At 37.7% G+C, this 17,837-nt stretch overlaps 1 protein-coding gene across 1 annotated transcript in view; it reads right to left on the reverse strand.

The window, feature by feature from the left end:
• The window catches only part of DMGDH (dimethylglycine dehydrogenase), a 1,049,975-nt gene that overhangs the window by 694,096 nt on the left and 338,042 nt on the right, over positions 1-17,837 (reverse strand). The window contains exon 6 of the mRNA XM_044063708.1: positions 6,545-6,793. Within this exon, the coding sequence (XP_043919643.1) occupies positions 6,545-6,793 (249 nt within the window). The remainder of the gene's footprint in view (positions 1-6,544; positions 6,794-17,837) is intronic.

The raw sequence follows: 17,837 nt of genomic DNA on the forward strand, positions 1-17,837 counted from the left end.
ATGAAATTTCTGATATATTTCTAATGCTTCTACAGGATCGTTAGTTATTTTTCCTGCTATAGGCTCTGTAAGTTTGGCAAAAACCCTGCCCACTCTACAACATCTCTATTTATTTATTTATTTATTTTTACATTTTAACTGGGGAAAGTCCGACTTGAAACAAAGCCAATTTTCAGAGAAGGCCCGGGGATAAAAGCTCCAGCTGCATGTCTTTGCAATGTGGGAGGAAACCAGAGCACCCAGAGGAAACCCACACGAACGCAGAGAGGACATGCAGACTCCACACAGAAGGCACCACAGCCGAGGATCAAACCGGGGAACCTCTTGCTGTCAGGCGACAATGCTACCGCTGTACCACTGCGCTGTCCACTGCGGTTATTTTTCTTGTCAGGCTCCCTCAGTTTTGCAACAACCCTTTCCTACTTTCTATAACCAAAATTGTTGTGCTGAAAATTTTTGTGCTCTGGAGTTATTACCAAAAAAAAGTTGCTTAACAATAATCTTTCTAAATACATGCATATTTATGTATTTATTTAATTGCTGTTGTATCTTTCGGCTTTTCCCGGTTAGGGGTCGCCACAGCGGAACTCCGGTCCGCTAATGATTTGTACATACCGAGTTTTTACGCACAACCTTCAACGAAGGTACGCCCATTCACGCATGTCTCCACACAGAAGACAGTTTAGCTGAGAATCGAACCGGACGTCTTACTGTGAGGCGACAACGCTACCGCAGCACTAATTAATTTAATTAATTAATCATTTGTTGACCGGGAAAGTCTGACTAGGACAGAGCCTATTATCAGTACAGGCCCAGGGATAAATGCTCCAGACGCAAGTCTTTGGAAAGTGTTTGGAAACCAGAGTACCTGGAGAAAACCCACGCACACTCAGGGGAGTTTATGCAGACTCCGCACCGAAGGTACTCCAGCCAAGAATTAAACCGGAGAACCGTTTGCTGTGAAGAGGCAGTATTAACCGCTGCACCACTGCACCGATCCGGATACTCCCTTATTTTCTCTTTAGCACTCTGCAATTGAGCCTCTTCTTGTTCTGTGTGTTTCCCCTTATTCTGCAATAATTTAACCTTTGTCAGTTCCCTTTAATAATTAATTTTACTTCTTAACCATATCTCTTTTTCTTTTACTTTTAACCCTATCCTTAAACTTCACTTTCCTTTTCTCCCACTCACTAGCTATAACTTCTGAAGAAATTTCCATCTCCCCTAATAATTCTTTAACAATTTTCACTACTCATTCCTTAAATTCCTCTCTTTTTAACAGGTAGATTGTGTCTCATTTGTATTCCATTACCCTTTATTTTTATCTTAGCTGTTATTTGTTTATGATCTGAAATAATTACTGGATGTGTGTCAAAGCTTTCAATTAAATGCAAATGTTCCTGTGAAATATAATTTCTGTGTAGTCTATCCCAGTTACTGTACCTTGGGGAATAATATGTAAATTCTCTCCAAGTTTCTACTACTAAATTCATGACTTCCATACCAAATATCTTCATAGGTTTCTTCAGAAATATACGTTTTTGTTTTATATGTTCCCTTCTAGATCCTCCAGATGCATCTTCACTGTTGCAAATCAAATTCCATCTCCCACCTACAAGTAATGTACCCTGCTGAAAGCAGATTATTTCTCCCAAAATATTATTAAGCTTCATAATAGCAGTTTTAGGTGGAATATAAATACATGCCAGTGTAATCCTCCTCCATTACCAGTTACCGCTTACTACCACAAAACTACCATTATCTTTTTTTGTCTTCTATCACTAATGGAGTTCCTCTAGCAATTAGTATAAGTACTCCCTTTTCCCCCTTGTCCCTGATACCCTGCTGAATATCTCTCCTGAAAACCTCCGTTCTTTCCTAGTGAGTCTCCTGTAGCATTGCAATCTGCACTCTACATTTCTTAATATAGTTAAACACTCTTTCCTTTTTACCTATTCCAAAATAATATGTTTACTGCAGACATTATAAGAAGTTATTATTCCTACCTATTATATATGACAGCTTTTTTCATAGATTCATAGGTAGGTACTAGGCTATTGGCCCTTTGGCTAGGCTTATATAGGCCCAAGGGTCAATAGCCTAGTACCTACCTAGGTTCATAGGTAGGTACTAGGCTATTGACCCTTGGGCCTATATAAGCCTGGCCAAAAAGGTACCCTGGCTTTTGCCACCAAAGAAAATAATTTTCCTGTGCCCCTGTCAAGCAGAGCCATAGAAGTGATCCCCAGGGTGAATTTCCTATTTCCCATCCAATCATCAACATTTTTCTTGAAGAGTGCTAATGAGGAGCTTTGTTTGATATAGACAGGTAGTTTGTTCCAGAGTATGGGAAGTCTCTAGGACAGAAATCTATCCCTCCAGTATGTTCTGTTTAATGTGGTGACAAGGTTTAGGTCCCTAGAGCATGTAGCTCAGAGGGACTGGGATTTCTTTAGGTGCAGCATGTCCAACAGCTCTGGGTTTAACATAGCTTTATATGTTAGGCAGAGATCTCCTCGGAGTAGGCGATATGCAATGGAGTAAAGCTGGAGTTTGAGACAGTCAGTGTAAGGCATCTGTGTGAGGTCAGTAATCCTCTTTGTGATGTGTTTCTGCGGCCTTTCCAGTTGTTGTAGATATCTTGTGAGGTACATACTAAAGGGGTGTTGTACTCTATAATGGGTCTAATAAGTGACGAGTAGAGGGGAACAATGACCTATTTTTTCCTGGATGAGAAACCTTTTGTGATGAGATGTGCCACATAGAAGGATTTCCTGACTACTGTGGCAATGTGATTATCAAAGGATAGACTACTGTCCACCTGTGTCCCAAGGTCTCCTCATACTTTTGGTGTTAAGTAGACTACTGCCTATGTGGTAGTTCATGGGTACAGAGTTTTTACCAAAGGGGATGACAATGCACTTTTTGGCATTGAGCTTGAGGCCATGGCTTTGACATCAGGCATCTGTCTCAGTGAGGCCCTTGGATGTCCACATCGTTAGGAGTTTTGATTATGGCTCCTAGTTTACAGTCATCTGCGAACTTCATTAGCCAAAGACCTTCTGTGTTAGCCTGTACTTCAGAGAAGTAGATACCAAACAGGAGAGGACCCAAGACTGAAACCTGTGGTACTCCACTTGTCACTGGTCTGAAGTCAGATATGGACTCTGCTACTTTAATAGTGTGGGTTCTGTCAGTGAGCCAGCTGGCAACCCATCTTGTGACATAGGGATTTATACCCAGTTTAGTGAGTTTTAAATGTTTATTTCCAGCTTTTGTGCTACATGCACCCATTGATATTTTTCATGTTGATCTTTTATGCAGTTGTTTCTTGTCCTCTCCATCTGAACCTATGTCACATTTTACAGACTTTTTGTTTTAATGAAAACTATCAAACAAAACACACACACACACACACACACACACACACACACACACACACACACACACACACACACACACACACACACACACCCACACACACACCCTATTAACTTAAACACACAAAACTATGTACTCCTTGAAATAATGAAGTTTAACCCTCCTGACAGGAATAACAATCTCAAATGCACACACAGGCAAAACCTACCCTAAAATTAAGGTTAGCCATGTTAAGACATGTTACAACCTGTGCTCCTGCTTACACTAATTGCTGTCTGTTCTTGTCATATATTTGTTTCCCTCCCAGATGTGAAAAAAAGCTTGCATGTTTTGTGAGAACATTAAATTTTTAGTCTTAAAAAAGTGTTGTGGCTTTTACTGCAGCTTATCTCCATGGAAACCTAAGAATAAAATGTACATCTGCCTTACCTACAAACTTCTCAAACTGAACATTTATTTGCTAAAGAAATACTTTTCATTACATTCCGTGTTTTCATATTTACTTGTTTACAAAAAACATGTTATTAGATTAAGCCAAGGGTCTTTATACAGACATTCACCTATGCAAAAGTAAGAGAAAACATAACCACTCTACATATATTAATAATCTCTGCACTTTTGCATCCCACTCCCCACCTCAACCACCCAAATGTGCAATATATTAACTTAACATGTTTTGTCCAGCCTTTCTTCTCTTTTTACATTGTAATGCCTACATTTCTTAAAACTGAAAAAGTTTATCACATACAGCAATAACTGAAAATGATTTACTAAATAACATGCAATTTATACCATTAGTTTATGCAAATACTGTTAAGATCAAAATTATTTTAGTTACAGTTGCGTTTTATTCTTTTTTTCTCCTTCCCCTTAGTGTCCTTCCAAAAATTAATGGCATGAAGTGGGGTATAAGCTTTTCAGACCCCCGTAAGTTTAATAAAGTGAACAAAAGTCCAGTTTTCCCCTTTTCTTGCAAAGACATATTTCACAAATATGATTAATGTTGTATAATTTCACATTTATTAACTAATTTCAGCGTTGCTTGTCTTCCTCCAGTTCACCTCTATCTCCCAACCTCAGATTCTGGTTCAAGTGCAAAAAACTCCCGATTTTTCTAGTCAACTCCAGTGCTTTATTCTCTCTCTCAAACATTTTTCTTTGGAACACTGAAAAAGGTTTCACTGGCAAATTCTCTCTATGAGCTTTATTATCAGAAGAGTGAGAATCAGTCTCCTTCTGTTTGTTGGGTCATTTTTTTTGTTGGACAAACTCCTTAGCCTGTTATGCATCAGAAAATGAATTTGATCCTCCAGGAAAAAATACTCTGAAAATAGCTGGATACAATGGCTTGACTCTCACGCTTGCCTCCCGACATTCCTTCACTGCTGGGATAAATTTGCTTCTCTTCTGCCTGGTGTACACTGAATGATCACTTTACATAAAAAGCTCTACTGTCTCCAATTTTGAATCCTTTACCCTTCTGCCAGAAGTTTGTCAAGATCAAATTTTTTCTGCCGGTACTATTGCATCTTTACTAATAAATGTCTTGGTTGCTTTCTCATGGCCAGGTTTGGAGCCTACACATGATGTGTCTTTTCAATTAAATCATGCTGTGGAATACTAGACCAGTTGCTTATTTGTGCTTTCATAAAATTAATACAGTCTGTTCCTCCAGGTTTCTCTGGTACAGCCAAATATCTCAAGTTTTCCCTGCAGGCTATGTCCTCTAACTCTTAGCTCTTCTTGTGCAGTCTTGTAGTCAGCATCTGATTTTTCCAGTTTTATCAGTCCATCTGAATAGCTGTTTAAAGCTTCTTCCTTTTTTCCAGCCTTTTGTTCTTTGAGTTAATATACTCTTTCAAAGTTTAATTTATTTTAATCAGCTCTGAGCACATTTGATTTATTTCTGGCAGCTCTGTCCTTCATACTTCTCTGGAATACTGATATTTTTTATGTAAAGTAAAAAAAACACACCTTCCTTACTAGAGGCTTCAGTCCACCAGGAAAACTGCAATTAAATGTAAAACACTTGTAGTCCAAAAAATGGCAGGTAGTTCCAGTGTAAAAAAAATCTTCTTTATTCAACCACAGACATATAAGCACTTTCACAGATAACTTCTGCTTCTTCAGGCAGGTAGTTCCAGTGTAAAAATTTCTTCTTTATTCAACCACAGACATATAAGCGCTTTCACAGATACCTTCAGATAGCTGAAGAAGCAGAAGTTATCTGTGAAAGCGCTTTTATGTCTGTGGTTGAATAAAGAAGAATTTTTTTACACTGGAACTACCTGCTATTTTTTGGACTACAAGTGTTTTACACTGATATTTTTATATTTTCCTTCTCACCCTATCTTCTTAATCTACCGATTTTATTTCCAGAAAATCCATTCATGCCTCTGCTGCCACTGCTGTTGTCTTTGGTTCTTAGTTTTCCCCTATCAAGGATTGCCTAAGAAAACAGCAATCATTTAGCCATTGTTGCACTTGCAGAGTTTTCTTTTCTTGATTCTCAAACTTGTCTATCAGAGATTGCTTCACCTCTTTAATTTCTTGCCAGATCATTAATATTGTGACCAGCTCCCTCACTCTTCACTTCCACTACTGCTGTCTGGGTTTTATCCTCAATTTTCTTTTTTCCCCAGTCGGTTCCTGGTATTTGTGACCACACATAACTCGGACCCTTTCAATACTTACTCTTCAGCATTTTTTGGCACTGTTTCACTTTTTTCTCTTTTTTACATTGCTTAATAGCTGTGGATATTGGTGTTACTGCTGTTCCTTAGAATGTCATCATACTTAAAGCCTGAAAAGTCCTATTTTTGATCAAATGAAAAAAAAAATCCAATGTCCCTTACAATAACAGATTATCACTGCCATGAGGGATGAAATATTCAGAAACAAAACTTTTGGTATGGGTTCTGTAAATGCCATCACTAAATAACACCATCTCAAAAAGTTTAACTTAAATATAACTGAATAGCTGCTGAAGGTAAGCAGAAAAATAATATTTCAGTGACACCAGTAACAATGATATCACCTTGATTACTACAACACAACCACGAAAAGCAGTACTACAGGACAAAATGAGATTATTTTGGGGAAACAGACAATTCGTCAACAAGCATTACTGCATATAGATTAAAGCAAGAAAACATTATTTTACCTGGTGGTACTCCATCTGTTACCCATGACTCCTGGAGCTTCATCTTCTCCTGTTTTTCATATGGACCAAAAAGGATTCCATCTCTCTCCTGTCTTAAGTAATAGGATCCTTCTAAATCACGGATTACAGCAAGTTCCTTTTTAAGTTCCTTTACTTCAGGAATTGTTCCAGTGATGACATACTGGTGATGAACGGGGATAAGTGGATGTTCCAACCCAATCAATTTCCCAACTTCTCGTGCCCAAAATCCTGAAAATATGTAGAGTAGAAGCAATCACGTCAGATTACAACTTTTCAAGCAGAGATTAAAAGATAAAACCCCTCCCAAATATAATACTGAAGACAGCTCACTATAAAGTTTGTAAGTAGAGTCTCCTGTTGGATCCTTGAGGCAAGCTCCCTGAGTATGTAGAGAAATCAGTATTAGAGGAATTCAACACAATGATTAACTTGAAAAAATATTTATATTATGTAGGTCTAGAACATTCATGTTATGTAGGCCAAGTGGTCCTCATTTCTAGTAAAAAATATTTTCACGATTTCTGAATTACCATAAAACTTTTTATTAGGGGAAACTAAATTAAAAAGTTATGATATGCCTGAAATGCCACATTATACTACAAGTTAACCAAGATTCCCTTGCAGTAAGCTGTTCCCTTTTCTAAGTCTCCCATATAGTTAACGTCATGATCACATTTTACAATTTTCTTAAAATAAACACAAATAATTCTAAGACCACATCCTGGAAAGTTAACTCTCAAGTCTTACTTTCTGCTCACATCAGAACAGTCAGCACCACTAGATGTCACGGGTCTATATTATAAGATCGACGGTTGAAAACATTGAACATATGGTCAACACCATATGGTCAATGTCTTCAAACGTCGACCTTATAAAAAGACAAAAACAAAAAAAGAAAAATGTACCCTAACGGGTTTAAGCAGGGGGGCAAGCCCCCCTGCACCCCACCACACCCCCCGCTACTTAAATATACCAACTCCAAGACCGCACTACATCGCAGTAAACGGAAATCTCCCCTTACGGAGATTTCCGTTTACATGCTCGAGATTTTAAGTGTTCAGTATTCTCGTGTCGACAATGTCAGTCGACTTTCAAGAATATAATATAGACCCAATGTCACTCTGTTAGCCCTTATTGCATCTAGTTATCCACCTGCATTACAGATCAAAATTGATTGTTTTATTACACAAATATCCATAAGGGGCTTTGTTAAATACTGTTATACAAGTCAGTATATACATAATAGTTTTACTTACATTATCGCAAAAGAGACACAAGTGTCAATCTAGTTCCAAAAATGTTTACACCATTAGAAATAAAATAATATTTTCACGGCTTGAGTACATTGGGAGACTCCATCTACCTTTGATATGCTTTGGTCACAACTAAGAAAGTGTATATATAAAGTAGTTGGTTACATTTAATCTAAAGAAGAATATAGAAAGAATATTGGTATTTTCTGTGTCCCTAGGTAGTCCCATTTTGTGCAATAAAATAATTTTTGCTCAGAACACAGAACTGTAAATGTACTGGTTCACAAAATTAGCAGAAAAAAGTACAAAATACACACAGATCCTGGAGTACAGAACTGGAAATAGCTGCACTTCTTGTTACTGGCAGTGACAGATTTATGACTGATGGTCTGTATACTGAAAGGCAAAGTAATGTCCCAATGTTGTAAAATTGGCAAATGTGCAAACATTACAATATACAAGTGGTTTAGATAGGCACAGTAGTGTAATAAACATACTTAACACCTAAGTGTTGTAGCATGGAATATTTCTAAGCAGCTTACAGACATCTTGCATTCCAGAGCATTTTCAAAAAAATAAACTTAAACAGGATGAGATGAACAAAAGTAAATATTTTGTGAATAATGGCAGCTATTAAAACTGTACAAATTGTTACATTATCAATAACATATATTCTTTACAGTGATAACAGTCACTGCATTCAGCCTTTTCATAAATATTATAAACAAGCAATAATACCCAACAGGGTGTGTTGTTACTGTGTAAATAATGCCGGCCTGTGGCATCATTATTTACACAGTAACACATCCTGGAGGACATTATTGCACTTAGAGAATGGGCTGTGTTTAAAATTGTTGTGTTTTACTTATTTTATTACTGTATTATTTTTTACATATTTTTGACGTAAAATAGTTCCTCCGCCTAATGTTTCAAAGTTGCTGTAGTATATGTAAATGGTGTTGGAGGAAGCATCTTACATCCAAAATATAACATTTTAAAAAAGTATCCAACTATTTACCTTATTTTATGGTTCCTTACTCCTAAAATGTGGGTTTCTTGCCAGTCATTGGGGGATGAAGTCACTAAATAATGATATACATTTGACTATCAGACTATTTCCTTCAGAAAATTCATGCTAACACAAATCCTATTATTCAGCAATTTTGTGATTTTATAATAGCAATATTTAAAATGTGTTCCTATTTTGATCTTTTGTTCCCCCTTTATTTCAGGCTTTATTTGAGCAAAGAGGTTGAGAGGTACTCAAACCTCTTAACTGCTGCTGCTAGTACTTAATCACTTTCACTGTTTATTCTCTCTCTCGCACACACTTCACTTTCATGCACACAAGCACGCATTCACTCACACACAGTCAGACAGAAACAAACACACACTTTTTCCTGTTTAGGGAGTGTAAATTAATGGCTTGATCGATCTCACTCTAACTCACATGCAAGCATATACACACACACACACACACACACACACACACACACACACACACACACACACACACACACACACACACACACACACAAACTCACACACATACACTTTTTTTATTTTACTTTTGTTTATTTTTTATATTTTATATTTGTTAAAAAGCAAAAGCACTGCTTAGCAACTGTAAAATAATGGCAACTGTTGTTATTTTCAGTCCGAACTCCAAGTAGCTTGATATGCTGCAGTGAAGCGGCGGACTCCTTTTTCAGCTGGCATTACCTGTAGATTAACACCCTGCTGAAGACTTTTCATTCTCCAATCAGGGCGCTGATCTACAGGTAACACACAAACTCAAGATGACATTTCTGCTAAACTTTCACAATTTGTCCTATCCTGGAGACTGTGCATGTATAACCTAGACATATGTTATTAGAGCATTTTCGTTAGCCATACATACGTTTTTACATGACAAAAAGAAATTCCTCTACGAGTATGTTTACTGAGATATTTACAGAAATATGAAAACATATGCTTAATTGTATAATTTGCAATACAAATACTAAATATTTCTCAAGATGTGCAACTTACAGTGCAAATTTCAAAGACAGTCTTCAACAACAGCATCTAAGTTTTCACCTAATGTCATGCAACAGTTTGTAAGTCACTTGTTTTTGAAGTGTTAAGTATGTATGGAAATACTGTTTATTTTCATAATTACTAGCAAACAGCTAAAAATATATCAGTTATAATGTGATTAAAAATGAACAGTGACAATGAATTTTCTTGTCTCTCACCATGGCATATCACACCAAACCCCTCTATAACACGGACTCTCAGTTAATCAAATATGAACATAAATATGAAAATATGAACATTAAGTGATGAACACTGATTAATTTCTGTACTGCAGGACATCCTACATTAACAATCATAGTGTCATTTTGTTAATAACTATTTGCACTTCTTAATGCTGACTATTATTAGCTGGTAGTCACTTAGTAAATGAAGACAGAACAAAAAAGTTCTGGATGCCTTAAGCGGCTATGGGTGCAAAGTGGAAGTATACAAAAAATGCACTATAGGCTTGAATGAGTTAACAGTAGATATTCAGAGAGATCACTGTTACAACAGCCTAAGCTGTGAGAGTTATAGCCTGCCACCGATATGCTAACCAGTCAGCTTCCAAAGCTTTTGGGCACCTTGCGTCTACCATAGCCACTGAACAGCTCATGAAGAGTGGTAGAAATCAGTGGTTAGGGCACCAAAAATTTAGAGATTTCCTGTCTCGTTGTAAGGTAGACTAGAGCCTTGTAAACTAAGTACATGCTACGAGAGAGGGGAAAAGAAAAAAATACTCACACTCTAGGGAAAAAAAACTGCAAGAAAAACCTAGCCATACTAGACTCTTCAATGTATAATACTTTAAACCATCTGTTGGTTTGTCTGTGTGTCCTTTTTACACTTTGGTTTGGATGAAAAAATAACAGGATGAGAAAAAGCACTTTGAAACAGTCTGCTTTGATACACTGTTGTATCAGGATCCCCCCTTCCTCACTTCCTCTATAGTCCTTATTTTATTTTTTTCCCCTAGATCACTGTTTCAGTAGCCTAAGCTATAAAAGAATAATACCAAAGTTTAGGAAGAAAAGATGAAGGAACAAGGATCAGAGTCCGGGAGGGTAGCCCACAGTGAACAGTCCTAGCAAATCTTTCTCTGGACCTAGAGAAAAAAATCTACTTTGTAGTGCTTTGTAAAGCTGTGCAGAGATAACCAAGTAGCTGCCTCTATAATACTTTTAGAGTCCACCTCTTTCCAAAAAGCCTCAGAAGAAGCCAAGGCCCTGGTAGAGTAGCTCTGACCATATTAATTTTGCATAAAAGATTTCGAATTTGATACTGTACCTTTTTTGTTGATTAAGTTTGAAACATAGTAACATTTACACAGTGTTATATATATAAAAATATGGACTTTGTTTTTGGTCATATATTCAGTATTATTATGATCAGATTTTAGTCTTTAACCAGCATGCAATTAATTATTTATTTTTTACATATTACTATATATTTTTTATGTGTCTATATTTAGCTAAATATCTTAGTTCTTACAGTAAATTTATGTCATTATCACATATTATACATTTTCAGTTTTGCCCTAGTAGCTTTTTAAAATGTGATTTTTTAGTATAACATTTACACATGTTATACATATATATTTAATGTTATTTATAAATTGAGTATTATGTACTTAACATTGTAACATTTTAGAGCACGTTTCATACTGTTTAAATATTGTACTTTTATCTGGTTTTATTTTTATTGGTTGATTGAATGACTAACTGATAATTAACTACAAGCTATATAGGCATCAGTTTTATGTTGTTCTGGGTCTGAAGAAGGTGGAATATTTTTACCACTGAAAGCGCTTACCATATTAAAGTTTTTAGTTGCTTTAGCATTACGTTATTCGTATTTGCTTATTTCAGCTTTCTCCTACCATGCAACTCGTTTTTCTTTTGATTTTTAGTAGCTCTGACCATACTTGGAAGTGACTTGTTATGGTGCCAGTAACAAAAAAATCAGGGGTCATTTGCATACATCCCATGGGCCTCTAACACAGGAGGTTTAGGTATTAAACAGTCAAAACGCCAGCTTGGCTGGGTTTTTCTTACAGTCTTTACTGAAGTGTTTGTTGATGTGACCTCTTTCCCTTTGGTTTGGATGTTATTTGAGATGTTTTGCAGGCACCTTAATGTTTATGGATACTAGTTTTTTAAGCTCTGTGTTTGTTATGTATAGCCAAGCAATCCACACATGCTGTAGTGATGATATCACAAAAAGGCGTGTTTCTTCAGCTAGTGGGTTATGGATTTATATACTTAAATGTACGTGTCTATATTATAAACACGAACTCTTACCTTATCGAATCCCTAAACATTGACCCATCCTCATTGAACTACATAAACACCGAAAGCCCTAAACCGCGAAATTCAAAACATTGAACTATCATACTTGTCCCGCCCGCTACATACTATCTACACAAACAAACTAAATAAACCACATACATACACTAACCAAACCCCTACTTTTAACCCTAAACTAAACCCTACTTCTAACCCTACACTAAATCTTACATATACTACCAAGTATGCACTTAACTTAACCCGCACCCTAACCCTAAGGTCCGTAACTATCGCACACTTACCTTAAAAAGCTAAACCCAAACAAACTAAATAATCCACACACATACACTTAACAAAACCCTACACTAAATCTAACATACATTACCATCCAAGCACTTACCTTAACCCACACCCTAACCCTAAGGTCCGTAACTATCGCACACTTACCTTATGGAGCTATACCGCAGAAGGTCAACCATGACGATTCAACATTTCCAGTTTTACTCTTCTGGATGTTCAATGTTTTCGCGCTTCGATAAGGACGGGTCGATGTTTAGGGATTCGATAATGTAAGCGTTCGAGTTACTAATATAGACCCAAATGTACCCACAAAAAAACTTAACAAGAAGTCAGTAATGGATACGGCACAGTGGTGCAGCAGTTCTTTGTTGCCTCACAGCAAGAGGTTCTTCAGTTCGATTCTTGGCTGGGGTGCCTTTTGTGTGGAATCTGCATGTCCTACCTGCATTCGTGTGGGTTTCCTCCCACATTCCAAGGCATGAGTCTGGAGCATTTCTCCCCGGGCCTCTGCTGAAAATTGGCTTTGTTCCAAGTAGGACTCTACCGTAAACAAATGTTAAATAAATAAAAAATAAATAATTAATAAAACTCGTAAGAGCTGTACCTGAAACACTGTATCCTTAAGGGATCATTTGGATATATCACTTAGGCATCTATTACAGATGGCTTAAGATATTATACACTGAAGACTCTAGCTTGGCTGGGCTTTTCTTGCAGTTTTTTTTTTTTTTACTGGATAGTTTGTGTGTATGACCTTTTTATACTTTGGTTTAAACAACAGAAACAACAATATGAGACAACCACTTTGAAACAGCCTGCTTTGATACTGATTGTCCCTTCTTCTTACCTTCATCATAGGAAGTAAACAGTTGCTCAGACCTCCTGAAGGATTTTGTCCTGTCAGTGTGGTATTTGACCAGCTTGTGGACATCCCGAGTGTGCAAAATTCTTTCGCCTTCATTTTTTGGTTCTGGTAAGGAAACATAAGTGAATAGCCTATCTCAAAGTAAACTCAGAAAGCACTTTAGGCATGAATGAATTATTTGCTCTCAAAGTTACCCTGCTGTTGTGAAATATGAGATAATACTGACTCATTATTAGGGTCTGTAACTCAGATATGCATCTAGCAGAAGTCAGAACAATGACTGCACACTCTTCTAAGATAAGAACTTAAAATCAGCCATGTGAGCAGGATGAAAATGAATAAAGAACACAAAATTAAGACTCAGAAAGGAGCCACCTGTCTTTCTAGACAGTAGGATATCCAAAACTTGTTTTAAAAACTGTTTGGCTTGAGGCTGGCTAGAAAAGAGAGATCTATGATCAGAAAAGCAAAAATGGCTAAAAGGTGAACAGCCTTATAGAAAAGTAAGAAAGGCCAGTTGATAGCAACTCACATAAATACTACAGAACCAGAGGCATCTGGGCCTGAAAAGTATTGTTCTTACTTTGCAAAAATTAGAACATCTTTTCCACTTACCCATATATGACTTCCTAGTAGAAAAGTTTCTTAGCCTCTTTAATACCTGCTACAGGCTCTAAGAAAAAAAAGATGCCGAAAAGGTAATAATTCAACCAGCCACCTGAAGAAGGACGGTTGGGGTGTATCAAACAATCTCTGTCTTGTGTAAGTAAATCCATTACATAAGGAAGCTTGTGGTAATTGTCCTTGGCCTTTTTCAAAAAGACAAGAGAGAACCACTGTTTCCTGGGTCAAAAGTCAGTCACCACAATTATCTTGGAAGAGTACTTCTGAATTTTTAGATGAACTCTGGTTATCAAAGGAAAACGTGGAAATGCATGTGGAAACACTCCTCTCCATGGAAATAAAAAAGCATCTTCCAGGCCAAAGTTAATTCTGACAAAGAAATCTCTGCATAGTCTGATTTAAGGTTTGAAAGGAGACATTTATGGGACTGAGGAACCTAATATAATTTATCAGATTTTGGGGTGGACATGTGGTTGGTTATTAGGCAAACTGCTGGCAGCCAAGAAGGCATCCTCTAATGTTGGTAACAGAGGAGGGACAGCTGCAAGCTAAGGAAAATCCACTTGTAACAAGTGATAATATCTTTCGTGGGATTCTGGAATTTTTTTTGTGTCTCCACTGAAACAACTCTTTCATTTTGGAAAATAGTATCAGAAAAAAAGTTAACTTTTCAGGGGAGCACATGTGAAGAAAAAAAGAAGTTACTTACTCACCATAATGTCCCATATGTGTTGTCCATTTTTATTCTTCAACATATGGGTTTTGATCTGCCTTTGCTGCTTTTTTTACAGTTCGTGGCCTACTGCAAACTCTTGAGCACCTCCCTTACCCATAATGCTATAGTCCCCCTCCATAACTCAACTCTTATTTGCTGCTTTTATTGCTAAATAACAATGTAAGTAATAGTGAGAAACCACTATCTGGAGCTCACAAAAGAGGAACTTTGGTTCCTCCAGTTTCCTCTCGTTCTTCCAGAAGTCATGAACCAGAAAGGTATAGGGATGGAGGGAGGGGAGTTGAGGAAGAATGAAAATGGATAACACAGACGGAATATTATGGTGAATACATTCATTCCTAAATATATGTTACAGAGTCCCCAGCTACCTGAATCCTGGGTGGACTCTATAAAAGGATATTCTTGAGTACTGTTGAGAAGAAGGCTCTTCTTCCCCTAGAGACCAGATCAATTTTGTAATGAGCAATAAAAGTATGAGGATTAGCCCAAGTGGCTGCAGCACAAATATCATCCAAGGAGCATCTAGATAGAAATACTGAAAAGGTTGCCATGAATCTAGTTGAATAAGCTCTTAAAAGATTTGGTAGGAACAAACCCAATTTATTGCAGACAAAGGAAATGCAATCAGTTAGCCACTTAGCTAAAGTTATTTTGGTAATTGGCTTTCCCAATCTTGATTCTGAAAAGGAGACAAATAATTGATAGGATTTTCTGAATTTGTCAGTTCTAAGCAGACAGAAATGCAGTTGTCTATGAACGTCAACAAATGTGAAATGTATTCCCCTTTATTGGAGAAATCAGGGAAGAATACTGGAAGGTTGATAAATTGATTAATATTGGATCCTGACATCGCCTTAAGAAGAAAAGTTGGACTGGTTCTTAAGCATACTCTATCTTTATGAAAAATCACATGGGGGATTTAGAAGATAAGCCTTGCAGTTATGAAACTCTCCTAGCTGATATTTTCCAAGTTAAAGACTTTAATTCACATTTTACAGCTAGTTCATATGATAACTGATCTTTTAAGAGAGGTTTCAGTACAAAGGTACCTTTTATAAATGCCTTACATACTTGCAATGAAGATAAGGAAGAATTGTCAACTCTGGCATTAAAATTAGAAATAGCAGCCAACTGTACTTTAACTGTTGATGAACTGGCCCCTTCATTAAAAATAATAGCTAAAAATTCGAGAACCTTGGGTACTGGTGCTGAAAAAGGATCAATGTCTTTCTGCTGTGCCCAAACAACAAATCTTTTCCATTTACATTTGTAAATCTTTCTAGTGGAAGCTTTGTGGGAAGACAAAAGGATTTAATGGGCAGAGGGAGGACAGCCTGGGTTGTCTAGCTATCAAAAGAATTGGAGAAACCATGCATTCAACTTTAGGCCCAAAATTTCCAGGTGAGTCATGTCTGTTGGGTGAGATAGAAGGTCTGGAACTGGATCCAAGATACGAGGAGGATGAACTAGATGAGGCCAAAGGAAGGGGAACCAAATTTGATGAGGGCAATGAGGATGACTCTGCTCTTCAAACGAGATGCCTTTTGAAGAAACTTAGGGATTAGAGGAGTTGGGGGCGTAAGCATAGAGGAGACCCAGGGCCAATCGTAGAGAAGAGCATCTCTCAGTGACTCCCTCAATGGGTCGATCAGGACAAAGAACCTGCTGTACTTGTTGTTCAGGGAGATGAAAAGAGGTCGCAGCATGGCTGGTCCTATTAACGGACTATATTCCCCTCAATTTTCTTGAGAGACCACATGGGAGGTAATAGAATGGACCTGCTCAATTTGTCTGCTATCACATTGGATTTCCCCATAATGTGCGTTGCTATCTGAAATTGATAGGATGAGATTGCCCAATACCACAGTCTCAAAGCTTCTCAACATAAGAGATAAGATCTGGTTCATCCTTTTTTGTTGCTGTACCAGACTACTGACATGTTGTCTGTCTGAATCGCAATAGTCCCTGAAGGAAGAGAGTCTTGGTCAGTCTGCAAGGCTTGGAAAACTGCTCTCATTTCTGGGACACTGATAAGCGTGTTGGCCTCTTCTGGGGACCAAGTGTCTTGGACCGTCTTTCCCATAAAGTGCCCCCACCCACCCAAATTGGATGTGTCCATGGTCACTATGGCTTTGGGCCTTCTAAAATCTGTTCTGAGAAAATCCACCACCTGAGATACCTTTTGCATGCCTGAGTTATTTTGATCTGGGTGGACAAAGGTTGATGCATGATGGACCACTGAGCTGCCAGGGACCACTGAAGAATTCCCATATGGTATTGTGCCAATGGAACCAGAATTATGGTAGCAGACATCAACCCTAACGCCTATAGCCTGGCTGACTAAAGAATTTTTAATTATTTTTTAACTTGAAATTGGATAGTTTGTACCCTTTTCAGGGGAAGGGAGGATGTCATTGATACCATGTCAAGCAAGGCTCCTATGAATTCTAGCACTTGAGTTAGTTCTAGTTGAGCTTTGTTGAGACTGATTATAATGCCTAGGTGAGAGAACAATTGGATTATGTAACCTCTTACTTTGATCAGTAGATGCATGGTCAGAGCCAGTCATCCAGGAAAGGAAACAGTCAGAATCTGTGCAGTCTCAAGTGAGCTACTACTACCGCCATGCATTTGGTGAACACCCTGGGGACTGTGATGAGGCCAAAGGTCAGTGCTCTGAACTGGTAATGACTGACTCCTAGCTGGACGTGTAGGTATCTCCTGGATTGTCTGTTCATTTTTATGCGATAGTACACATTCTGAAGATCTGTTGAGCACATCCAGTCATCCTTGTGCAGGAAAGGCAAAATGGACTGAATTGTAACCATTTGAAATTTTGTACACTGAACTGATTTGTTCAGTTTGCTGAGATCCAAAATTGGTCTCCAGTCCCCCTGTTTTCTTTGGCACTAAAAAGAATTTTGAGTAAGTTCTGGATTCTTTCTGGTCTGGGGGGACCTCTTGGATGACTCTTCCTTCTAGCATCTTTTTTATTTGTAATGCTACTGCTTTTCTCTGACTGGGTGGGACTTTGGGGATTTTGTTGAGATCTACTCAATAAGCTCGTCGGTGGATGGAGTCACCCAGGAAGTAGATTGGCTAGACCCAAATATCTCCAGGAAGGGTTATTGGTAGACCAACCACCTCTTTG

Source organism: Protopterus annectens, chromosome 2.part2 (genome assembly GCF_019279795.1).
Source record: "Protopterus annectens isolate FY-2018-M chromosome 2.part2, PAN1.0, whole genome shotgun sequence".
Taxonomy (NCBI): Eukaryota; Metazoa; Chordata; order Ceratodontiformes; family Protopteridae; genus Protopterus; species Protopterus annectens.